The 26,619-nt window shown below is 38.1% G+C and overlaps 2 protein-coding genes across 3 annotated transcripts in view; one reads left to right on the top strand and one right to left on the bottom strand.

Moving 5' to 3' along the window:
* Nucleotides 1-2,928, bottom strand: part of LOC139688644 (UNC93-like protein MFSD11) — a 134,553-nt gene extending 131,625 nt beyond the window's left edge. Inside the window, exon 1 of the mRNA XM_071586209.1 lies at nt 2,758-2,928. Within this exon, the coding sequence (XP_071442310.1) occupies nt 2,758-2,850 (93 nt within the window). The 5' untranslated portion in view covers nt 2,851-2,928. The remainder of the gene's footprint in view (nt 1-2,757) is intronic.
* A 512-nt stretch (nt 2,929-3,440) lies between these two features.
* Nucleotides 3,441-26,619, top strand: part of LOC139688631 (rho GTPase-activating protein 44-like) — a 40,125-nt gene continuing 16,946 nt past the window's right edge. For both annotated transcript variants that reach the window (XM_071586191.1, XM_071586190.1), the window contains exons 1-11: nt 3,441-3,511; nt 3,748-3,975; nt 4,067-4,217; nt 4,398-4,471; nt 4,754-4,942; nt 5,115-5,235; nt 8,391-8,541; nt 11,443-11,592; nt 12,020-12,197; nt 16,335-16,550; nt 18,703-18,782. In XM_071586191.1, coding sequence (XP_071442292.1) covers nt 3,923-3,975; nt 4,067-4,217; nt 4,398-4,471; nt 4,754-4,942; nt 5,115-5,235; nt 8,391-8,541; nt 11,443-11,592; nt 12,020-12,197; nt 16,335-16,550; nt 18,703-18,782 — 1,363 coding nt within the window. In that variant the 5' untranslated portion in view covers nt 3,441-3,511; nt 3,748-3,922. The remainder of the gene's footprint in view (nt 3,512-3,747; nt 3,976-4,066; nt 4,218-4,397; nt 4,472-4,753; nt 4,943-5,114; nt 5,236-8,390; nt 8,542-11,442; nt 11,593-12,019; nt 12,198-16,334; nt 16,551-18,702; nt 18,783-26,619) is intronic.

Below are 26,619 nucleotides of genomic sequence, written 5' to 3'. Positions count from 1 at the left end.
AATGGCTTCCCTCTCTGTAGTACTTGTTCTACGCCATTCCTCAGCTCACGTTCTATAGCAGCAAATCGGCGTTCTCAAGGAAAGCAATGACTCTCGGTTTCAAACTTTCATCGTTTCTGGGAGGAAATGGTCCGAGGGATCTAAGAGGGTACCGAAAATTCTAACCGACCAACACGAAGAGCAAAAAAGTGCTGATTGGACGGGCGTTTTTGGATCGCTATCGACGCCGTTGACCTAGCACCTAGCGACAATTCTTCTTCTTGCACTTGAAATAGTGGCTTGATGGACAACAGTTTGAAGACGACGAGGAACTCAAGTCCGTCGTTTTAAACCGATTCAATTTCCAAGCTGCGAACTTCTATGCTGAGGGATTAAATAAGATGGTGCAACGTTACGAAAAGTGCTTCGAAGTTAACGGCGATTATGTAGAAAAGTGAAGTAGGTTTGTAGGAAACAAACACTTGTTCCAACGAAAACATTTTTATGACCAAACGGCCCTTACTTTTCGAATATAGTTCGAATAACTTCAAATACGATCGAAAACGTACAAGTTTCAGCATGATTTTCAGATACAATAGCAATTAGAGGGAATCGATATAAAATAATTTCCGTGGCAAAATAACATCGTTTGATTTCAACATGTTTTTATCCCAAAAAGTATGTTATGGCCTTGTAACAAATGGAAAAAAATCAAATTACTTTCTCGAATGATTGTCTGATTTTTCATGCCTTTGCATTCGATGAACTCTCCTCGCAATCATCTTCACTGGTGTCCGAAATGAGATTGAGACCTATATTTATAATCCCGGTCTATTTTTTCGCACTCAATTGAGGAAATGGGAGAAGTTTTTGCTAATCTTGCACTGGGTTCCTTAAAGATTAAGCAGAAAATTAGGTTCTCGAAACTGTATTCGAGAAAAGGAAATAAAAAAAAAACATGTGGTTGGCAGGTTTCAAAATACCATATCGCCGTATTTCATTTATTTCCGCAAAAGAGAGAAAGAAAACTGCGACAGACGAAGCTGGAAAAACAAAAACGTGCGAATTCGCAGTTTCTTGACGAGGGGAGCGCGTCGGATGACACGCGCGTAACCCAGTCCGTAAACTGCGAGTTCTAATCTCGCCAAAGTCATTTATTTTGCTCCAAATATATTTCCCTGTTCTGAGTGTGCCGTGCGATGAAACAGCGGGCGTCGGCGGTTCATCATGACCCGATCAATCCCACTTAGGGGAGGCAACGCTTCTGACGCTCCACTCGTTATCGCCATTGGGCACACACGTCTTTTGCGTAATTATTCTTTCGCTCCTTGGCTTGGGTTCGCAAGGCGCTAAGGAGAGAACGGCTCTTCGTGATTCTCCGAATCCTGGGTCCCACAAGCAGAACACCGAATATTCAACTTTGGTCCCATTTCATGAAAAATGTTCGGGATAGAATTTGTGTACTCAAAGATAGAATATATGACTGTAAATATCGGGTGGCTATGACCTGAGTTTTCGGGATAACTATATCATACCGGTAGACTATTGCTTTGAGAAGAGCGTTAAAATGTGTAATGTTCCGAGGCGACACGAAACAGGATTAAATTCGGCTGTGAGCGGTGCTTGGGAACGCTTCGCTCACCCGATGAATAAACATTGGTCACACCCGCGACATTGGCGGGAAAAACCGCAGCGCTCGGAACTGCAAGAAAACCATCCAAATGTGCATACCCTTATCCCAGGGTATAGTACTGAATAGCGTTTGTTTTCACTTCAGGAACGACAGGACTGTTCACACCGGCTTGCCATGAGAAACACTTAACACAGCGACATTTTTTCTGGCGTTCAATGGATTATTTTTTCACTACACTTTGATTAATATTTTACACTGTAGATTATAGTCCTGTTTAATATAACTGTCTGCGCAATGGAATTAAAATGACGAAGAAACGCTAAAACATACAACCACCAAAAAACAATTTTCACAAAAGATTTTGCTAACTATAATTTTCATTAAAATTAATTTTAACGCTTAATTTCTTAACTGATTAGCGAAAATTTAAGCATTAAAATGAGCCAAATATTATCAAAGCTATTCCCTCAAGTATGTTCAAATTATTTTAGGCGCAAACTTCACGCACAATGGAATATTTTATTTTGAACGAGTATGTACGAAAGCATGATAAATTATTTATATTTCTTAATACACAGACAATCCCTGTAGATACATAAATTTCTTGAGAAACCATTTCACCCAAAATCTTTATTACTTTTCAATTCAAGAGAAATAGCGAAACACACCGAACCGAGAAATTTTAGGTATTCTTGAAGTTATCATTGCTTTATAAAATATTTTAGCTGTATGTCCCGAAAGCTATGATTAACTGGGAATTTATATTTAGACTGCAATTAAAACTAACTCAAATTTACTTCAACTCATCTCAGAAACTTATTGATTGCCATTATTCAATGCACACAATAGAAATTTATTTACATAGTTATTTTTTTCGTTAATTCCCCAGTCTGATCTTAACGGTCTGGGTATATCATGAGAAGGAAATAAATTAAAACTGAGTGGAAAGTAGATCAACGTCTAACATGACCTAAGAAGTGTAATTATTATTGATATTAAAAACCTGTTTAAAATGCATAGTAATGAATTAACATGCAGTCATTTAAATGGCAAAATGAAAAACAAATCTTGCCAGTCAGTTAAATAAAAAGGATTACAAAACCGTTCACATAGCAGAATAATTATATATATTTAAAAAATCTTACCTCAATATTTCCCATTGTTTGGAATGCAGTGAAAACGAACATGAATCCGAAACCTAATATGATGACATTCACAAATTTTCTGTCGATCGACATGATGAAGGAAATTTTTTCTCGATTTATCACAGAGGTATACTAACTAACGTGCCTTTTGGTAGTCAACAGGCAACTGTGAGCTTGCGTACGCGGCCGGTGACTTTCATTGCTGATGCTGTCAACAAAACAACACAGACTGAAAAGGAATTCCATCTGCGCATGCGCATGACTACCAGACACCGCAAATTGTGGTGAAACGATCGGACGTAATCGTGTTTCGACTAGATGAAAAGTGTGTCATCATGACATTTTCATTATACGTTTTACCTCATACTTTTCTTCAATCCACTGCATTAAGTTAATCACATTATTTAATGCGAAATAAAATAACGAATTGAGAAGGAGGGTGGAGGGGAGGCATGTATTTGACGGTATGCATTTCTTAACGAAAGGTGCAAATTGCGCCAAATACACGCTAATTTTTCACTATTAATTCAAATAAATATATTTTGGTAACATTATGGAATTTTTGAACAAATCTGTCCTAAACGAATATTATTAAATTAAGTTTTGAGTTTCCCGGGAATAACTGAGGTATCGCTAGTGAAAGTAGTCGACTCCGCTGTCTATCGAATTGTGTGTCGATTGGAGAGACATTCTTGGACACCCATGGAGTCGTTGCGCATGAAGTGACAAAAAGATTAGAATGAAATAACAAGAGGTGTGTTGTGGTAAACAAGTGGTGATACCCAATGGCATTATATTCTGAAATTAGTAAGCGCATTGATAATTTCAAGGCCGTTGCCATCAGTTTGTGGTTTCTCCACAATTCCAAATGTATTTTCCTTGTAAACTTGTCATTGGTCAGCATCCTGAGCTATTGTTCACAGTAACTGGCTTGGCTGAATTTTAAATCACATTTAAGTAACCGTTCTTGGGGTATTATTTAACTTTTAGGATTATGACTTCTGTGATACATGGACTTACATAAAGCTGTGGAAACTACAGACATTAGGTGGGAGTGACTATTGTTAGTTTACATGCAGTTATTCGCAAGTACTTCCACAAACGGAATAGTTTGTATCCATTTTCATAGGATAATTATTCAAAGTACAAGCCTACCTGCATTAACATGAAGAAACAATTCTTCCGAGTCAAGCAGCTTGCTGATCAGACTTTTTCTAGGTAACAACAATTTCGTCTTGCTACTTCTAAATTGACAGTAGTGCTTTGGAAAAGTGTATTAAGCTAAGTTATTGCGTTAACATTATTTCAGAGCTGGCAAGACTGAAGTTCTCTCCGATGATCTGCAGGGAGCAGACAAAAGAGTGGAATTTATTCGAAATGCATGTCAAAATACAACAAAAAAGCTATCAGCAACTCTCTTAGGTCAAGGTGTAGATGGCACAGCTAAAGAGAAAAGACTGGTAAGATGTAAATGTAGTTTTCATTGCCACACCCAGTTATCCTACTGCGAATCAAGGATCTTATCTATGACTCATTGTCGAGGCTTCGGTTATACTCGAGGAAAATTTCATGATAAAACTATTTATTTGGGGACTGCTTATGCTATAATTTCTCAACAACACATTCATTTATATTTTCAGAAAAAGAGTCCAGATTACTTGTTGGGACACGCAATGCTGGAAAGCAGCGCATGTGAAGAAAATTACCTCCTAAGGTGTTTATAATTTTTATTGATCGCGATATAATGTTAATACCTTAACTCTGCAAATGTCGCGGTAAAGAGATATTTTTCATGCATGATTTTTGACGGTATACTGTCTTTGATATTTATGTTTTAGGTAAAATTTGCCTTCACTGTGTGGAAAATGTGTCAAATACTCTTTCATTGGCCTGGTCTATTAGTGCTTGAACACACATTAAATATCATTTCTTTCACATTAAATATCATGTCTTTGAACAGACGAAAAATGAAATGCTAATATTTTATTTTACTCAGCCATATTTTAGCTAACTGTGGGAAGGTAGAAACTACATTGGCTGCAGAAGTTGTCGAGCATGATTTACGGATAGAGCAAGAAGTTTTAAATCCAATTATGCAAATTCTTGATACTGAAGTGCCTAATATTCTGAAGCATAAAAGAAATCTAGCCAAGCTGATACTTGACATGGATTCGGCTAGAACTCGGTAAGAACTGTTTTCACGAGTCCTTTCCTTGAATTAGTGGAATTATTTGTTTTTTTTCGAATATTTTGCGTCTTCCGTTAATTGTGTATGCTTTCTGAGTGTTTTCTTTTAAAATATGTGTGCATTAAAGATGATCGTGATTTGATGTGGCAATAATTTGGTGATATTTCAGTCATCAAACAGCACTTAAGCATAGCGGAGGTAGTGCTGGAGGTGGGGGCAGCAACAATGCGAAAGCAGACTCCATTAAAGAGGAGCTGGAGGATGCTGAACTAAAAGTGGAGCAGTGTAGGGTATGTTTTTGCTTTCAGTTTTTGGGACTATGTTTAGTGGTCTGTGCATAGTTTACCACAGACTGATATCGACCTCCGGGGGGTGGATGTCCATGAGGTTATGGGAGTATGAATTTATGGGCATGAAATGAACAAAAATGAACAATTTGTAGCCCTGGGAAGTCACTGACTTGTGGTTTGCTGCGAAGATATGAAGGAAGGACAGGGCATTTATTTTTTGTAATGAGAATGTAATATAAGATGACTGGAAGATTTTTCTACTCTTCTCCCTTGCTCCTTTTAATATGTTCACTTATTTATATCATGCATTTTCATCTGGTTTTGCGTAATGTGTTTCTCAGAGAGATATTATTATTATTAAGTAATATAATAGTTAAGGTAAGTTTTGGATGGACACAACTACCAAATAAATATTTTGTGACTCCTAACAAAACATAACCCAACATCCTACTCTACTTCAAGTCAGTCTTCATCTCTGTGTACTTCCATCCTCCCTTCATCCCATCCAACATCCCTATCTTATCCCTATTCCGCTTTTGCCTAACATTCTCCCCTCTGTTACAGTGTTCAATATCCCATTATTACTGATCAATACGCCCTTCATCCATTTTTCCTGCCTCTGGATTGCTCCCAACAAACCCCTCTCCTCGCCCAGGATACCTGGTACTTCCTCATTTGTTTTCTTCTCGGTCCATCTCACCTTCTCCATTCTCGTCCACACCCACATTTCAAAAGCCTCCAGGCTACGTCTATCCTCCTGCTTCAATTACCACGTTTCTGCGCCGTACATAGCTATGCTCCATATCAAAGTTTTCACGAGTCTTTTCTTAACATCCTTACTCAAAGTCCCTGTCATCAACTCCCTCCTCCTCATGAAAGCCTCTTTGCCTAGCGCAATTCTTCTCCTTACGTCCCTACTACTTTGACCGTGTTGGTCCAAAACACTACCGAGATATGTAAACTGTTCTACCTGCTCTAGTTTTTGCCCTCCTATTTTAATGTTCAGCTTACCCTTTTTCCTTCAAGAAAATCACATGACCTTTGTTTTATTAATATTGATTCTCATCCCATACCTGTCGCACTGAATTTCCAATTCACTCAGCAGTGCTTGCAACCCCTTGGCTGACTGACAAACTTAAGGTTGAGGAGAGGTAGTAATTGCCGAATCAAATTGCACGTGAATCATTTTTTGTTTGGAAAATATCTGTAACAAAAAGTTCATCCATCAAAAAGGTGTTTATTTGGCCAGCACAGAGCATTGAAATCGAACCTTAGTGGCTCTTATGCATTTTGGACTAATTTATATTCACAGTTGTCATTATGTCATCACTTAATTCGTTGATTTATCTTGTTCCAAAATGTGAGAGCTAATGTGATGGTAATTTAGGGTTAATCTGCATTTACGTGATTTATATTACATCATGCATCGGGAAATCACCCTTTGTTGTTCAGATGCTATTTGTGATTAAATTCAGAATCAATTTGTGGTTTCCAGACTTATTTATTTAGGAAGCATCTCCATCTCTCCTGCATACTTGCAAAGTAAGCAACAGTTTTTGGATATTCTACTTGATTATCTTTGTGTGATCCATTTATTTTGTTATTGAAATGCCATGCTGCTAGGTGCTTGCCAGCAAGTGCTATGCGATTATGTGAAGAGTAGGATGGATACTGGAGAGCTATAGCTATCAATTTATTTGGACTAAATTTAGTAATTACTTCATTATTTCAGAGTCTCACATTTTACATGCACCTTGCACAAAATTTGTCTGTTAATGTCTTCAGCAAACTTTCCATGAAGGAGTACCATGGCCCTCTTTAATCTATCCATCTTGTAGCACTCTAATCGTTTTGACCATCTTGGTAATCCAATGATACCATACCACATTTTTCTCTTAAATGTGTAACTTCTTACCTTTGGTCCTTGTCTATGCACGAAACCCTGCAGGCCTTTAATGTAACACCCCTGGGAGAGCCCATGGGAGAGGGAAGTGTTGTGTCCATTCACTCCTGTGCCGAGAAATGAAAATATGGAGGCTTAAGAAATCAAATCCAACTGATGATGTGGGAATATTGCGATGTGTGGTGAGTGCTTTTGGGCGGGAGGCTGGTGATTCTTTTGTCAGGTCACCAGAGCTGAGGGTAGTGTGGCAATGAGCCTGAATGGCAGCTGCAGGGGGTGAATGGTGGTTTAGTAGCTGCAGGGGAGGAGGAATGGTGGGAGAAGGCTGTCTGAGAGGACACTTTTACTGTTGTATCTTTAACAATTTTAATTGTATCAACCAAATTGGCAATTAGGCATGAGGTTAGTGTGTGATGTATGAATAGATATGATGGCAAAACTTGCACTTCCCAACAGTGATAAATTTTTTAGTCAGATGTTGTGTCTAGTGTGGGAAATGAAAGATGAGAAGCCCCAATTTTAGCAGTTTGAAAAGCTTGCATTGGCATATTTAAGGATTTATTGAATGCTGTTCATGGCTGATATCCTCTGTGAATGCTTTGCTCAACTTTTCCAAACTTGGGTTTTTAAAATAAACAATACTGCCGGATAGGGGGAAGGTCGAGTGTAAATGGAGTTTTACAAAGTGAAGGAGCCTTGTGTGCGAATGTTTTGAGACTCCCTTTCTTCAGTGCATCTTTGCCTCAAGAACTAAATCTAGAACCGTAGCACCTTCCTCCTCTGTTATTCTAATGTGACGTTAATTTTCATTAGGGATTCCCTTATAGGTACTGTTTCATAAAATGTTTCTCCTTGAATACATTATTGTCATTTAAGATGTCATTTAATTTGGTTTCAACCATCCGTAGTTGATATTCAGTCACCAGATTGATAACAATTTCCAGACGATGAATCGAGCCTCCCTTTTGCTTCACCAAACAATTGCTTCGAGTCATCGGTGAAATTTATTGGCTCAATGAAGTCGACAATCTTGGCCTCTTTGATGACCATTGATCAGGCATTGATTATTGTTTTGGGAACTGATCCTCAATGTAATAACTGTTTACTACGTCACTATTACTCCTATGACCTTTCCATTGGTTAAATTATATGCCAGTAATCTTTAATTTTCAAGGATAATTTTTCCATTGTTAATTATAGTGTGGACTTGTATTTTGTGATTTTAGTAAAATTGTTCGATTTACTTCACCAGGACATGCTCGCCACGGAAATGTTCACGTTGATCTCCAAAGAAGCACATTTATCCAATCTCATTGTTGAATATGCCAAGCTTCAACGTGCATATCATGAGAATGCCTTAAACATCTTAGGAACTGTTATCCCTGATTTGGAGAACTACATCAGTAAGTATTCATATTAACCTAAAGTTAGTCAGAGGGCTGTGAGCCATCTGAGTGTGTATGATTGTCATTTTAGAATATGGCATGGACATGTAGTAAGGTATCGCCCTGAATGTTTTGGAGTTAATTCCCAAATCTAGTATTTCCAGAGAAATATCCAAGGGAGATGGAAGGAATATATAGAAGATCTGTATAGTAAAGAACTTAGACCAACAAAGTTAGAAATTGAAAAAGAATATGACGTAGAGGAAGATAGTTTGGGTTCAGGCATACTAGACAATGAGATAGAAAGGGCATTAAGGGATATGAAACTAAATAAGGCCGTGGGGGTAGCTAACATTCCCGCGGAACTATTGAAATGTTTAGGAGAATGTGGGAGGAAGAGGCTATATGGGCTGATTCGTAGTATCTATGAGGAAGGAATCTGTCCGGAAGACTTTGTGAGATCAGTTTTAGTTCCTATTCCGAAAAAGGTAAAGGCTATATCATGTGAGGACTACAGGACAATAAGTTTGATATCCCATGCAGCTAAAGTTGTCCTCAGGATCACAAACAAAAGGATAGAGAGTGGGGCAAACGATTGCTTAAGGGTTGATCAGTTTGGGTTTAGGAAGAGGAGAGGTACGCGTGATGCCATTGCAGTAATGAGATTATTAATCGAGAAGAATATAGAACACAACCAGGAGGTATTTGCCTGTTTCGTAGATTTCGAAAAAGCATTTGATAGAGTGAATTGGGAAAAACTAATGAGTTTATTGCAGAAAATAGGAATAGATTGGAGGGAATGGAGGCTAATCCACAATTTGTACATGTCTGTAAGACAGGGTTGCCCATTATCACCATTGCTGTTCAACCTGTATGCAGAGGAAATGATTAAGGAGGCATGGGAAGAACTGGAGGTAGGAATGAAAGTGGGTGGTCAATTCATATAATCAGTTAGGTTTGCTGATGACCAAGCTTTAGTTTGTCAGTCAGCCAAGGGGCTGCAAGAATTGCTGAGTGAATTGGAAATGCAGCGTGACAGATATGGGATGAAAATCAATATTAATAAAACAAAGGTTATGCAATTTTCTAGAAAGAAAAAGGCTAAGCTAAACATTAAAATAGGAGGGCAAAAACTAGAGCAGGTAGAACAGTTTACGTATCTCGGTAGTGTTTTGGACCAACACAGTCAAAGTAGTAGGGACGTAAGGAGAAGAATTGCGCTAGGCAAAGAGGCTTTCACAAGGAGGAGGGAGTTGATGACTGGGACTTTGAGTAAGGATGTTAAGAAAAGACTCGTAAAAACTTTGATATGGAGCGTAGCTATGTACGGCGCGGAAACGTGGTCATTGAAGCAGGAGAATAGACGTAGACTGGAGGCTTTTGAAATGTGGGTGTGGAGAAGAATGGAGAAGGTTAAATGGACAGAGAAGAAAACAAATGAGGAAGTACTTGGTATGGTGGGCGAAGAGAGGGGTTTGTTGGGAGCAATCCTCTGGAGGCAGGAAAGATGGATGAAGGGGGTGTTGACCGGCAGTGGGATGTTGAAGACTGTGATAGAGGGGAGAATGTTAGGCAAACGAGGAAAGGGAAGGAACAGGATAGGGATGTTGGACGGGATGAAGGGGAGAAGAATGTGCTCAGAGATGAAGAGGGACCTGATGTAGAGTAGGATACTGGATTAAGTGTTTTGTTAGGAGTCACAAAATATTTATTTGGTAGCTGTGTCCATCCAAAAACCTACCTTAACGGGTAGATTGCCTTAAAAAAAAAAGTATTTTCAAAGATAGCCTCTGAGCTGTTGTCTTTCTGACAGGTCCACTTTTCACTGCCCAAGGTTACTGCTTGCTCATCATGCTGTTGGTATATTGGAAATATTTTTGCATAAAATATTCTTGAAGGACAAAGGGAGCAATACCTTGAGATTAAAGCACTTAAAAATTGATGGTGGCTTAGTTCAGCTTTTGTGTATGGGTCCAGTGAGCATGCCGGAAGCAGCAGTTGCGCTCGCACACCATTCATAATGGGAAGCATTTATTATTTGCATGTTGCTGGTAATGTCGGACTAGGGCAACACAATTCCAAAATTTCAGTGTGGTTATTTGATATTCATGTATATTTTATGAACAGAAATGAACACTGTTACTTCAACTAGAGCACAATAGCAAATGCAACAAATTCAAAATGTAAAAATCATTTGCCCTGACCACGATGCTTGCCCAGCCAAGTGCTTTGGCCAGCTAAGCTACCGAGGCATCCTTTTGCACTCTGTAAATTCAAATCCCCGTCAATGCAAATGATTTTTAGACCTTGAAATGTCGCATTTTTGCTCACATTTGCGGTTGACTCCTTTAAAGTTACTGTGGCATCATCTCCTACCATTCTTTCTCAATCAACTCAATATCAAATTTTAAACTGACAACTGTTCACTTGAAAGGATTAACTTTTTCTCTGCAAACCTGGCATTGAAATGGGCATTAGGTTTCCACAGACCAATGACACATATTCAATCATTTGGTTTTACGTTGAAGAAAATTGAGCTCAATGATTAATTTTCTTCAAAGGCTCAAGAATAATTAAAATTAGGCTTCATTTTATTTTAAATGAGGATCACGATGTTGTGGTGGCTAGCGCACTGGCTTCCCATCTGGAGATCCCGGGTTCGTGCCTGGAGATGGAAGCGCTTTTTCAATGGTATCGCGATCCCTACTTGTGGTGCTTTGTGGAGAGCACTTTAATTGAGTACTCGGTCGGTCGCATTGGACGTTAAACTGTTGTTCCCTTGGTGCCTTTTGTCAAGAGTAGGCTAATACCGACGCCGGGCTTCTCTCCAGCCTTCCTCCTTTCTCATGCATCCCTGATGGTGCAAATGACTTCCCCTGTTGGTTGCCTTCGCTAAATCTACCACTATTTATTTTACAGAGGATAGCGCGAGAAAACCTGTGTACGGACAACCTCTGAAAGAGCATTTACGGGTGACGGACAGGAAAATAGCATTTCCCATAGAATTGTGTGTTTGTGCCTTGTTGGAATTAGGTATGGAAGAGGAAGGCCTTTTCAGAGTTGCTGGAGGTAAGGTCATGTCGCTTTGCTAACTCTTATCGATGAGAATCGGGTGTTATTGTTTTCATGCCTGGATGGAGTAAAGCATTTTGTGACCGAGGATTTTTCAAATGTAAATAGCGCATTTTTTTAGATTTTTCTCCCTTTAATAATTAATGATACTGTTTTACATTCAAGTTAATTGATTAATTACATTAATTACTTACTGCCAGAAAATGAATTAATGTAAAGAATTTTGTGAAATCAAATTCTATTATTTCTACATATATTTTAGTGAGCTTCATTTATTACCTTGACCAGTTTCTGACCAAATATTGACAATCATTACTTTCATCATTATCTATTTAGTCTGTTCATCCTGTGTATATGTCATGTTGGAGGACAAATGAAATGAAGTCCGCCTGCTTAAAGTCCTATCATCTCTTCCGTTGATCAGGGGCTTCCAAAGTAAGAAGAATGAAGATGAGTTTTGATGCATGCTGCCTCAGCCTGCAAACCGCCTTGGAGTACCATGACCCCCATGTCATTGCTGGAGCCTTGAAATCATACCTACGTGAACTCCCTGAGCCCCTCTTCACCCATGATCTCTATGATGACTGGATGGCAGCAGCAAGGTATATGCATGTTTATGGCGTGGAGTACATTGAACTACTGACTATCCCTATGTGTATTATCCAGGTTGTGTCTGTGTGCCATCAATTAGTTTTATCTATCAGTAGCGGTGGCTGAGCAGAGGGAGAGGGTATTGGCATGGGTTGTTTACTCATGCATGAGAAGGGCAGTGCACGAGGAGATGGCCATCTTCTCAAGAGAGAAGATACTAGGTTGTTGACATTATTTGATTTTCTTCAATGGTGGTGGCACTAAGTACTATTCTGCCTCCACCACCATCAGCGAGCCCCGAAATAAATGGCTTCCTTCAATGCTCAGTGTTGGGAAAAGGGGATATTACTTCCCCTAATCTTTATGACTCATGCCACTAGATCATGTAGGCAGTTTCCTATGTTTAGGAAAAATTACACCTTTCGTTTTTTCTCATTCATGCAGACTCTAACGTTTGGGCTAGGGATTATCTTACGGTAGTAGTTGGCTGTATTTATGAAGTGCGGAGACAGTGGAGGAACGAAGTTACAAAGAAAAAATGTCTGGCCGTATTGATAAAACAGAGACTAGATGTGATTAGTTTTGTAGACGGAGGTGGAGCAGCAAAACAAATGGTCAAAGAATGGCAGGTCAAGGCACAAATATCTTGTGGCAGTATAAATAACGAAGGAAACTTTTTTGTGTTCACTTGTGATTGTGATGACATCATTAGAGTAATGAAAAGAAAGTGGATGAGAAAATTGTTCTATGAAAATCGTGGCGCTGCACTGCTCTGGAGATTCAGCCAAAAGTGAGCCGAAGGATTTTCTGTTTCAGATCCTATTCTGGTAGGGAAAGCAATATTTTCTCAACGATTCATTTGGGGTTGATGACGATTTTCTGCATAATAATGGTGGTTGAAGAGTTTTGAAAAGCAATTTTAAATCTGTGAAGTGGGGGTCATGGGCGAACAACTGAGTACCAATACAGAGTCAGCTGATGAATTTTGTGCTGATTTTCATGAGTTATTGAAAGAAAAAAATTGCTTCCAGAACAAATCTTCAATGCCAATGCTACCAGCCTGCATTGGAAGTGCCTACCAAAACATTTCCTTATTGCTGGCAAATTGAATGTCAAATCTTAGTTACAAGCCTTTGAAAGATAAGGTTACACTTTTATGTTATGGCGCACTTGATATTCATAACAGTTTCAGGTTTAACTTTGTGGAATTCCTTCATTATGAGGGCAAAAGAAACTTAAAATTTCCACCAAAAGGATTTAATATTTCACGAACATGTTCGTGAAATATTAAATCCTTTTGGCGGAAATGTTAAGTTTCTTTTTACCCTCATTATGTTATGGTAATGCATCGGTAAATAAAAATAATTGAACGTCTTATATTAGAAACAGTAAAAAACCTACGTGCCTTCAGAGGATCAGAAACAAATTTACCACTTGACTAATACAGTATACGTGGAAGCACTTGGATGAACTGTGAAATTTTTGAAGACTGCTGCAAGACAAAAGTTGTCTCCAAAGTCCTTGAATATTTAAAAATTTCCTGGGAAAGCTTTTCTTTTATTTGCTACTGCTCCCTCTCCCCCAGTGAGTACATTCTGGTTTCAAATGATTTATTACGTTTTTGCCTCCAAGTGTTATTTGCATTTTTTTTGCTGGTGGGTGATGGAGTGATCACATCCTTTAAAAAACACCTAAGGGGACCACTGCCGAAGATGCTCGTTGTTGAGGATGAAAATATTTCAGCTCTTTGGAAGAGAATTTTGCTCATTAACACTGTTCTTACTGTTTTGATGACTTTTTACCTGGAAGAAATGTTGGAATAAAATCTTAATTGGATTTGAAACAAACAAAAATTTCATGTAATTTAGAGCCCAGATGACGGTAGGGCTGCTGTTCATTCTGATGAAACAGATGTGGTGCACATGTCACAGTACTCTACAGTTTGACGTGTTTGGCATTTGAATTTGAAAATGTGGAGAATGATATGGAAGTGGCTGCTCTCTCAAGGTGCTCCAATCCCTCCCTGTCAGTTGAATAATTAGAGGGTGTGTCCCTGCATGATTGGAGCAATGAGGCAGGCCCTGGAAAAGTGAGGGAGAGCCAAGGAAGTCTTGCAGCTGCTCTAAAATGCATGGGACTCCACTGCACCAGATGATGCAGGATTCTGGGGAAACCTTGTTTCGAGCATGTAGTTCTACCGTGAAATAAAAAGAGTGATACAAGGGAAAACTTGGATGCATAAAAAAATCTGAGTGATAATTGATCATTTTATAAAGTGATCTCGGCTTTTAGTCATGTATGTTTTCATTACAATTCAGAATAAGAGCGTGAGTTTATTTCAAGCGGGCAATGTACCCTGGCATTTCCTTTTTGCAGCTGCCAATGGTCTTCATGGCAGTTAAACTTTGTTATTACATTCTTCAACTGTGGCTTTCATTATATAGGTTTCAGTATGTATCGGTTAGCCTGATGTCTCAAACCTGACTCTGCACCTCGGTTTGGGGCCGGCTTAAATTTCTGTGCTGCCTGCACTCCTTCTTCACTCAAACTTCTTTCTCGGAAATGCCAATGCAAGGAGGGCCTCCTTGGTTCCTGCAGCAGGAGGTACCTGCTGAGGGAGTTTATTTATTTAGGCCGCGCACCACAGTGAAGGAGGGAGCCCAAAAGAGCCTCATTGCTGCATTATATTCTTTTCCAACTATCCATGGGCAAGTCGTTGGCTTGGAAAATCAGGAGTTCACTTTAACTGTGAAAACCCCTTTTGCTGGTTTTGTAGGATATAAATCAATGAAGATAAATAGATAGCCTAGATGATAATAGCATAGCCTTGATGGCTAGAGTGTTGGCTACAGACTGGAGTGCCCTTGATTGTCCAAGCCTGAGTGATGACTTTGGACAGTCATATCTGAAAGTTATGCAGTGTGATTTTTTGCTTGCCAGAACGTACTGGGAAACTATGGGTGATGCAGGAAGTTCCCATTACTAAGGGATTCCATTATTTTAGGGTGAGCTATATTATTCCACATCATTAAATAGGTTAGAGGTTGTTATGACTTAGGTTGAAAGAAGGAAAGGAAACACAAATTGAGTAAAATTAATTCAGGAACTGGAACCTATAGAGTAAACGCTAATGCAAAAGGTGGGCTACCTTTGTTGGTGTGATCCATGACAAAGTTCCACTTCAGCATATAACTTTGGGAAAGTTCTTTTTAGGCATTGATTTGAAAAATAAATGTGTTGTTCATATTATATTATTAGTCAATGTTCTATGCATTATTATTTAGCAAAGCCTTGGATGTTAGGATTCCGTCGGAACTGGAGGAACTAGTTTTCTTAATGGACACTCCCCGTGAAAGTTTCGCTTCCAATTGGATGTTAAGTAGAATGTTTGGCATTAAATGATATTGATGAGTATTAGAAAAGTTGCTAGAGGTTATTTTCAGCTTTTCAGTGTTTGAATTCAATTTGTTTGACAAATGCTGCATAAGAAGTATTAATTTATTCCAGAATGTCCTCACATGGCAGTGGAATAAAAAGTATGGCAATTTAATAAAAATAATGCTGTATAAAAAGTATTAATTTATTCCAGAGTGTTCTCACATGGCAGTGAGAAGTGAATTTCCTGCCATTTGGCAGTGCTCTTTAATGTTCATTTTGCCATTTATCACTAATTTCTGATGAGCAGTTTAAGGAACAGCTATTTTATAAAATATTAAGAACTACATCAGTTGTAACATATCCATGACTCCAATCCACATTTCCAGCTGGGCACTGTTTGGTTGAGGAAATGCCTTCTCAGTGGATGTATCACAATCTTTAAAGCATATTTTATTAATATTTTTTAAACAGTAAATGCATCGGTCGGTTTGTATTTTGTAACTCTGTAATCTGTTTGGGGTCTAATTCATTTCACATAATTGGTATATGGGCGGAGGAATACTGTGACTGAAATCAATAAATGTGTTTTTCTAATGTTGAAGGAAGGTATGGGAAATAGAATTATACTCTGGATTCTAATATGTGGTGGTATTTCCTTTCCCTTGGCAAATCTTTCATTTTAATTCCACCTCTGCTGATATCTAGCATTCTATGGTAGCCTCTGGAGGTGTATTACATTGTCTCTTCTCTCCCGTTCATTTCTAACAAAGGGTGCAAGGGCCGAACGAGGAAAGGCTGCAGGCATTGTGGCAGGTGTTACACCGTCTTCCATCAACAAACTTTGAAAATGTGAGATACCTGATGAAATTTTTAGCCATTCTGTCACGAAACCAGGAGATGAACAAGATGAGCCCTCAAAACATTGCCATAGTTATTGCTCCCAATTTAATCTGGAATCAGACGGATGATGCCTGCGGTGCTATGGTGTAAGTATGTTTTTGTTTTTAATTCAAGTGAGTGTGCTGTTACTATGGGCTGAATAGTTTTAATCTAAAATCATTGAAAACTGATTCAAATGGAAACGTGTCCATGCATTCAGTTTGGCAGAAATCAATGTTTGTGTTAATTTGGGCTCTGCTACTCCAGTTTTTGGAGGTGTTTGATTATTCATTCTGGGAATTGAGGGCCTTGAGACTCCTTTACCCGGTTTTTTTTTACCACAGCCGTGAAACCATGGTCATGTGGTAATACATTTTGGATTGCGGAATCGGAGAGTTATTTTACCATTCCTTGCAATATGGAGAAATTCCACACAGTTAAGCCTCAGACAATGTCCTTTACCCAGAGATCTAATTAGGTGTATGATGCCACTAAATATCAAAACTACCTTTCAGGTAATCAGAAAAGTGAAATGGTCTTTGATTTGCTTGAAGTGATCCTTGTATGAAGTCTAGGAAACTTAAGCTCTACGGCCTCGTAAATTAACAAAATAAAATTAAAACTCCTGTAGCCGTATTAAGTTATCACCACTTGTCTCGCAATGAAAACAAATTTGGTTTTGATAGTTTGTGGGAGAAGAAATTCCATGACAGTGACCAACCAAACCTCTCAACCAGAACACCCTTTAATTGTAGTTTGCGGGAATGTTACTTCCTCGCCTGTACCAACTGCAGGCACAAACACTCAAACCCAAACTAAATTTTGGGTTACAATCTGAAAACAGCAATATCAGAGGCACAAATGCACATCACAAAGTAGTTAATAAATATTTGTCATGAATTTATTTTTTAATTGTTCAAATTAACCCTCTGATTTTCAAGCATTGTGCCAGAATTATATGGTATGCGTACGGAGATTATTTAAGTCTATAAAACTTGGAATCAGTTTATTCATGTTGCTTTAAATTTAGGTTTCTTTTTAGATTTGTTTGTTTACATGATTTTTTGCTCAACAAAACAGGAGAGTCGGGGAATTTTAAAGTCAATATAAGTTCCTTCCCCAAAATTGGACTTCAAAATTAATGCACTCGGGACAAAATTTCTTCTAGTTCCAGTTTAGTCCAACGAAGCTTGATGGTGTTTTGTCTGTTCATGAATATACCAGGCAAATTAACCTTCACTTTTCTCTATTATAAGCAACTTATTGCAGGAGACTTAACGTGTGAAATATAATTGGTTTTTTTTAACTGATCTGACTGACTATTACTATTATTTGAATGCTTTGGGGCACCCATATAGTCAAGTATGTGCTTTTAGTCATGGACCGAGTTTTACTATCACTTTCAAGATAGATGAACACTAAGCAGTCAAAGGGCAGTGCATTTAGAATCATATGTTGGGGGTATGTCTATTTTGGCTGAAAAGCATTCGCCCTTCAAAAGCTAGCGAGAAAAGTCGTGCTCCAGCTACCAATTTATACCCATAGGCATCTACTTTTCCGCAAGTACCATCTGCTAGGCCTGCCTCCCTTATATTTTTTACACTGCACCGTCTTTGTCTAAGAAAACACCCTGATCTTCCCTTTGAAAACAGCTCCCATTCACGTCGCTTCACGTTGTATGAAGTGTCACGTAGCAGCATTTTGTTGTGCTAGCGTTCGTTTACATGCAGCATATTAATTCAGGGGTGGCATCTCTGGTGACAGGAAATTTCCAGCGATTGCTGATGGTGCTGACAATGGTGTTGTGTGGGACCAAGACGTTTGGAGGCTTGTCATTTCAGTTGAAATAGCCTGGCTCAATTTGCACGTAGCTCTTCTCCTCTTGAAAAAATCAGTCTTTCACTGACAAGCCACGGTTGATGAATGTCAAATGATTCCACATTGACCTCAAATGCCATTAATTACAATGACAACATTGGTATACCAATAGTTTATGTTCATACTAAAGGTTTACAAATTTTGAGGATAAGTACCATTCATACTCTTCAATATACAATGGAGCAATTTGTAGGCTATAAAATATGGTTATCAAGGAAATTAATGATTTTAAAAATGTTCCATAAGTAATTCATTTATCTTTCTCAGAATTTCAAAGCATAACAGCGTGCTTTATTTAACCTCATTGAATCTGGATGGAAATTTTCTCCCTCAGTTAAGTCACATTATTTTGAAATTATAACCAAGTGATTTCTTTCTCAGGATGAACATGAACACAGCCAACCTGCACAGTTTCATTGTTGACAACCTAGTCACTTATGCTGAGTGGTTTTTCCCTGGAGGTAAGTTATTGTTCATTATCTCTTTTTAATGGTAAAATCTGTAAGAATTAAATTTTCTATATTAATTGTATGAATTTAATGGAAATGCAGACTGAGATTCTCCAGGGTATCTTGGGAAACAATTTACATTCCCCAATAAGACTCTTTGCTGATGACTGCATTATATACAGATGGGTAGAGCATGTAAATGGCCGTGTAATACTACAAAATGACATCGATCGCCTTGTTGACTGGGTTACAAATGATAACATGGGCATTAATATAAGTAAGAGTAAGCATATACAGTTTTCAAATAAAAAGAATGCAGGAAAGGAAATGTACACCCTCCCCTCTTTGGAGAAAGAATCCGATGTACCAGTCAATGCAAATATTTAGGCATTTACTTAACCAGGGATCTTGGGTGGGGGGTCCAAGTAGATAATTTGACACGGAAGGCATTTAAAGTTTTGCATTTGGCAATGATAAATTTAAAAGGAAGTAACGTAGCCACAAAAGAAAAAGCATCCAAGGTACTGGTTATCCCTATCCTAGAATACTCCTCCATAGTATGGGATGAGACATATTAAAAAGATAGAAAAAGTTCAAAGAAAGGCAGCAAGATATACTCGGAAAGTAAAAAAAGAAAAGAAAGCATGACGGATATGTTGGATATACTGAAATGGGAGAGTTTGAAAAATAGAAGAAAAAGGAGTAGGTTAGGTGCGATGTATAGAATTGTTAAAAAGGATGAAGCGTGGGAAGATTTATGGAAAGAGATAGAAAAGCCTAGCTTTAAGGGAAAAAACGACCTTAGTTTCAAAATAAAAATTGGGATGCAAAAAACAAATAAGAAAAAATACTCTTTTTTAAAGAGAACCATAATTGATTGGAACCAGCTGCCTGGAGGTTTGTTTGAGCCCTTTCCATCCAATTTTAGAAGTTTTAAGTTGAAATGTAAAGCAGCCACTTGGTAATAAACTTCATTGTAGTCATGAAATAATTGTTTGCATGTGATGTGGACGGCATTTTGTATGTGATGTGGAAGTTTGTTTGTATGTCATGTGGAAGTGCCATTTTATGTAAGGATATTTTGTTTCTTATCTGTTTTTATAGTGCGTGTATGCATGTAATTTTCGTTGCAAGAGTTATCTTTGATCAAACTTGACTTGCCACCAGGAAAATTGCCTAATTTCAACGTAATTCTAAAATAATAATAAATAATAATAATAATAATAATGATTACTGTGAAGTACTTATGTACAGCAAATATCGGTATTTAAAAATTTAAGGCATCTAAAAAAATAGACTGTGAAATAAGTATAGCCTTTCAAAATAATATCTTGCAGTTCCATATTTGCAGAGTAAAAATTTAATAATGTTTTTTCTATTCATTGAAATACTTGGCAAAGTAACCTCCCAAGTGTGTGATTTCAGTTTATGTCATTGTTTAGATAGGAAGTACATGATGTTGCTAGTATTTAGTGATAAAATATGAAAATGAAAACTTATGTGAGAATCTGCCCGTGAAGTGTAGACTTCCATAAACATGTACATGGGACTCTCATCAGGACATTCCTCAGTGGTACATTATCATTGTTGACTTATCTATTCCCTCTTCCATTCTGATCTCAACCCCTGAATGTCTTTCTTATTTGTTTGACAAAATACCAAAATCGAAGTTTGCCTGTGCATAAAGAGGCATTCCAGAGGAAAAATATCTAAAAATACTAGTGTAGAAAGTAGGGTCCTGTAAAGTCCTTTAATATAATTTGAAGCTCAAAAAGTTGATTACAAGGTATGTATAAAAAGTTTTGGAAACATATTTATTTCCGATATTGCTACAATGCTTTAATCAAAATTCTTTAAAGTAAATCCCTTAAACATTGATGCACTTTTGCCAACGGTTTTTCCACGGCTCAAAAGCTCCCTGGTCGGTGGATTCCGAAAGGTCCTTAAGAGTACACGCACAAGCTTCTGTAATGGCATTTAGGTTCCCATGGTGGTGTATTTTGAGGGAGGATTTCACCTTTGGGGATAGGAAATAGTGTCCCGGGGCCAAGTCTATGGGGATTGGGGATTGGGGAATCATTGCAGAAGGTCTTCGCAATTAAACACTGGACTCTTCTCTTGGTCAAGACCTTTGGGAGGGCGAGTTGAGCACAGATGTTTCGCTTTGCCAAATTTTCAGTGATCCAAATGGTGTGTGCACTGTCATCTTATTAATAATGCCAATATGCAATCTGCGACCATGCGCACACTTAACCAAAAGTCTGAATTCCTTCATTATGAGGGTGAAAATAAACTTTGCACTTAAACGATAAAGATTCAATACCTCACCCGACCATGGTTTCGATGCTGCTGGGCATCACCTGATGATGATGATGCTGTGCAGCATTGAAACCATGGTCGTTAAATATTGAATCTTTTTGGTGGAAATGTTTAGTTTCTTTTTATCCTCATAATGAAGGAATTCCACAAAGTTAAACCTGAAACTGTTATGAATTCAGCACTTCACGCGCACATTGCATGTTGTCGATGGTTCTTGACATCGACACAATCACAATCTGAAATTTCATCAACACTCCGTACCTTTGTTGTCAGGTCACAAGAATTTAATTTAACAAACTCGGAGAGTTTAAAAGTTGCCTTTTCAAGATTCCAGTCATTCCAGTATCATCTAAATTCATTGTTATAATCATTGTAAATAACTTCTACTGGAATTTCTTCAACCCAAATAATATAAAATCGTGACACAGAAAATATTTTCCGTTGAAATTCAAATTTCCTTTCCAATAATAACCAATGCTAGAGCTGTAGCGTGATTAGTGCATGAGAAAAAGTTGTTTCTGAATAATCTAGATTTCTACCCTGCCTGGTTTAGACTAGCTCACGTTGAGCAGATGTTTTCAGAAAAAAATACCGTGTTTTCCCATCAATAACGCACACCTTATATATAACGGGCACCCAGAACTTTGTAGTTATCATGAATTTGTATAGATACCAAGCGCCCAGGGCTTCATAGTTATCTTGAACGTGTATAGATGCATATTATATATATATATATCTGTGTGTGTGTGTGTGTGTGTGTGTGTGAAAGATCCAAGAGAGAGGGAAGGAGTGTATAGAAGAACTGTATAGTAAAGAACTTAGACCAACAAAGTTAGACGTTGAAAAAGAATATGGTGTAGAGGAAGACAGCTTAGGTCCAGGCATACTAGACAATGAGATAGAAAGGGCATTAAGGGAGATGAAACTAAATAAGGCCGTGGGGGTAGATAACATTCCAGCGGAACTATTGACATGTTTAGGAAAATGTGGGAGGAAGGGGCTATATGGGCTGATTCGTAGTATTTATGAGGAGGGAATCTGGCCGGAAGACTGTGAGATCAGTTTTAGTTCCTATTCCAAAAAAGGTAAAGGCTACATCATGTGAGGACTACAGGACGATAAGTTAGATATCCCACGCAGCTAAAGTTGTTCTCAGGATCATGAACAAAAGGATAGAGAGTAGAGCAAATGCTTACTTAGGGGATGATCAGTTTGGGTTTAGGAATAGGAGAGGCACGCGTGATGCCATTGCAGTAATGAGATTATTAATCAAGAGGAATATAGAACACAACCAGGAGGTGTTTGCCTGTTTCGTAGATTTCGAAAAAGCGTTTGATAGAGTGAATTGGGAAAAACTAATGAGTATATTGCAGAAAATAGGAATAGATTGGAGGGAAAGGAGGCTAATCCACAACCTGTACATGTGTCAGACTGCTCAGGTGTGGGTGGGAAACGGGGAGTCCAGATGGGCAGTGTTAGGTAGAGGTGTAAGGCAGGGTTGCCCATCATCACCGTTGCTGTTCAACCTATATGCAGAGGAAATGATCAAAGAGGCATGGGAAGAACTGGAGGTAGGAATGAAAGTGGGCGGGGAATTCGTAAAATCAGTTAGGTTTGCTGATGACCAAGCTTTAGTTTGTCAGTCAGCCAAGGGGTTGCAAGCATTGCTCAGTGAATTGGAAAATCAGTGCGACAGATATGGGATGAAAATCCATATTAATAAAACAAAGGTTATGCGATTTTCTAGAAAGAAAAAGGCTAAGCTAAACATTAAAATAGGAGGGCAAAAGCTAGAGCAGGTAGAACAGTTTACGTATCTAGGTAGTGTTTTGGACCAAGACGGGCAAAGTAGTAGGGACGTAAGGAGAAGAATTGTACTAGGCAAAGAGGCTTTCACAAGGAGGAGGGAGTTGATGACGGGGACGTTGAGTAAGGATATTAGGAAAAGACTCGTGAAAACTTTGATATGGAGCGTAGCTATGTACGGCGCGGAAACGTGGTCATTGAAGCAGGAGAATAGACGTAGACTGGAGGCTTTTGAAATGTGGGTGTGGAGAAGAATGGAGAAGGTAAAATGGACAGAGAAGAAAACAAATGAGGAAGTACTTGGTATGGTGGGCGAAGAGAGGGGTTTGTTGGGAGAAATCCTATGGAGGCAGGAAAAGTGGATGAAGGGTGTATTGACCGGCAGTGGGATGTTAGAGACTGTGATTGAGGGGAGAATGTTAGGCAAACAAGGAAAGGAAAGGAACAGGATAGGGATGTTGGACGGGATGAAGGGAGGAAGGAAGTACTCAGAGCTGAAGAGGGACCTGATGTAGAGTAGGATGTTGTGTTTTGCTAGGGGCCACAAATTATTTAATTAGTAATTACGTCCATCCAAAAACCTACCTCAACCGGTAGATTACCTAATAATAATAATACCAATGAAAAGGGTACTCATGCGTATCTTCCCATAACTTTGCGTCGTGAAGCCCGAGGCACTTAAAATTGGCGGTCTAATCTACTGTAAGTATACAGAAGATTAGAATCAGGCGATTGAAATTAACCGCAAACCATATAAGGGTCAAAAAATAAGCAAAATTTACAAGCCAACACAATATCTCTCCTCATTGCTTTTTCGATATGATTCGTATGTCGAAACGAGACATAGGTTTGTGTGCCCTTTCATTTGCTATGAAAAGTAACTTTCAGCAGATCAAATATAAAAGAAAATTAGAGAATGAATGAAATAGAATTTTCTTGTTAAGTTTGCTTCACTTCGCTTTGTTAGTATCGGTGCTCAGCTGTTCTAGGCACCCTCCAAATTATGTGAAAGTGCCACCTACCATGGTAATATTTTCAAACATGACTTGAGTTAAGCTTTTGTGATTTAGAATTTTCTCAAGAAAATTACCCAATGAGAATAAAATCATATACAGCGATGTTTAAGCTAAAAGTTATCAATTGAGCGAAAGAAAAAGGAAATAGCGAGGCTGCCAGGATTGATCCATTAATAAATCTTTGAAATCCAAGTTACGTTCTAGTCGGATGAAAGGCTAGGCAGAATGGGTAATATTTCAATGCAAGTTCTAGAGGATGAGGAAGAGTTGACTTTGGAGAGGGAACTCGGCAATGTGCCTGAAGAGATAATAAATGCACTTAATTCATTTAATTGTGATTCAGGTGATGAATTTCTAGAATTAAAGTGATCAATCTATCCCATCATATATTTATGCGTACGTGTATATAATACAAGGTATTCTACGTGTACGTGAAGTACTATGAATAAATAAGTACTGCATATTAAATTAAATTAATAATAGAAATTATATGTTTCTTCTTTTTCTCATGAATTTATGAGATGAAATAACTGTAAAAGTAGCAGATCGGTATAAAATAGAATGCAATTAAAAAGGTATGCTTCCAGACTAATTTATTTTGCAAAACTCTTCTTTGAATTATTGTGTACATAGGTATGTAAATGTTTGGATTTTTCCAATTTTCATTACATAACATCCATCGTCATTTTTTTTGATCATCTGAACATTTTTGTATACATAGCGCGCACGTTATCGATGAAAAAATATGGTATATATTTTGGTAACTTGGCTGCCATGAGATATGTTCATTGATAATGGCGTCTCGTATGTGTGGCAAATAAAAAAGTTAAATTGGGAAGAGTCCTTGTGTGGTACAAATTACAATGAAGTTATCTTTCACATGAGAAACGTGCCCTTGATACCTTATTTTCAATTTCTCATTCCTTTTCCCCACATTTTTCTATCAAGATTGAATTTGTTGTCCACTTTCTTAACAGTTGACAAGCTATGGCATGTATACTGCACTTCATAACCTCCATTGTATGTACCAAATACGGTCGCATTCTGACTTGACCTAGATCTGGGTCATCTTCACTCTGTGAATTTCAATTTCAGTTCAAGTGAATATTCAGGTTCACTTGAATATTCCAAAGAGGAAGTGGGACTGAAAGAGGTCACTACATGTTACTACGAATCAACAAGGTTTTAATGCCATGGAATGCTAACATGGGCTACGAAATGAGCTATTTTTGCTCAATTCTACTGACATATGGCTCTTAATTTTCTGATTTGATCTTATGAATTATGGGAACCAGGAAATGTGATGCATCAAGGGAATTCCAGTAGCAGCTGAATACTCATTTCAAAATGTTTCAAATGTAGTAATTTCAAAATTAAGTCCATGACTGTTCTAAACAGCCATCACTTGGTCTTGATGGTGATCCATAGCTTTATTGGAAGGAAAATAATGAATATTTCCACTCTTATCAAATGCAGCCCTGGAATTGCTTGCTATCGAAGCCGCTTCTCATTCAAGAGAGTTAATTTAGCGGGGGAAAATACTGACTGACACACATTTTGATATTTCTACTTGTAATTGATAATCTTTCGCCTAGACTCAAAAGATCAAGATCATTTTTTTGTTATAGCATGTACTTTGAAAAGAATAGCTGATGTTAAAACAAAGGCTTTTAAAAGATTTCCAAAAGTGTTATGTACTGGAATAACAAATGGGTACATATTTACTTTATGTTGTTTACTGAAGTAAAATCTGTTCTTCATCTCTTAAAATGCTCTTAACTGATTTAATTTATTTCCTAATATTGTTTCTTTTTGCATAATTTTCAATTTGTTTCGAGGTGGAGCCATATTGTTTAGCCTTTCTAAGTGTCTCTTGAGATGATGCAGGATGTTATTTAAGTGAATTAGAAATAAAAATGTTTACATATTATAATTTTTTCTACAAATAACCATTCAAATAAAAGTGTATAAGAATTTAATTTATATTTGATTCTAATTCAATTCTGGAGTTGAGGTTAGATTAGATTTCATGAGAGATTTAATTTGGAGAATGATTAGTGATTTGCAGTGGCGTAATAGAAGGTTGTAATGTGTTGTTAAAATGGAGTGCACATATGAATGCCCTATTTTATTTTTCTTTATGGCACCTTAACACTCACATTTACAAGGTCTGTCCCAAAAGTAGTGGGATTGAGTCGATAGAAAAAAGTTCATGGCCAGAGTTGATACATTCACTCATGTGTATCCAAAGCAGCACCCTTCTGCATCCAAGCACCACTGCCAGTGGGGCTTTCCATGCATCCTATGCCTTCTGGAAGGTGCTGCCTGGAATGCTCGTGGCCTCCCTCATTAATGCCTGTTGTAACACTTCCACAGAGACGTAGTCAAGTACTTTTGGCATGGATTTGAGGTGGGAGAACAGGAAGAAGGTGGGGAATTGTGTGCAAAATTTGGATCCTCTTTCACATGGTCAAGAAGCTCTTGGCAGATCCACGTGAGAGTTTAATTTTGTTCGTCCGAGAGCACTCGTGGCACCAACTCCGCACACGCACCTTCCTCATGTCCATGTTTACGGTCACAAGTCGATGTACATCACTTTTAGGGATGCCAAGTTCATCATAAACCATGCTAGCACTTAGTCTGTGGTCCCTGTCCAACAAAGCCTCCCCCCTTGCAAGATTTTTGTCATTTTTGAGACTGAAGAGTGT

This window comes from Hetaerina americana, unplaced genomic scaffold, assembly GCF_022747635.1.
Source record: "Hetaerina americana unplaced genomic scaffold, ioHetAmer1.1.p SCAF_21, whole genome shotgun sequence".
Classification (NCBI taxonomy): domain Eukaryota; kingdom Metazoa; phylum Arthropoda; class Insecta; order Odonata; family Calopterygidae; genus Hetaerina; species Hetaerina americana.
The sequence above is the reverse complement of the archived record's forward strand: the minus strand, read 5'-3'. Positions and strand labels throughout refer to the sequence as shown.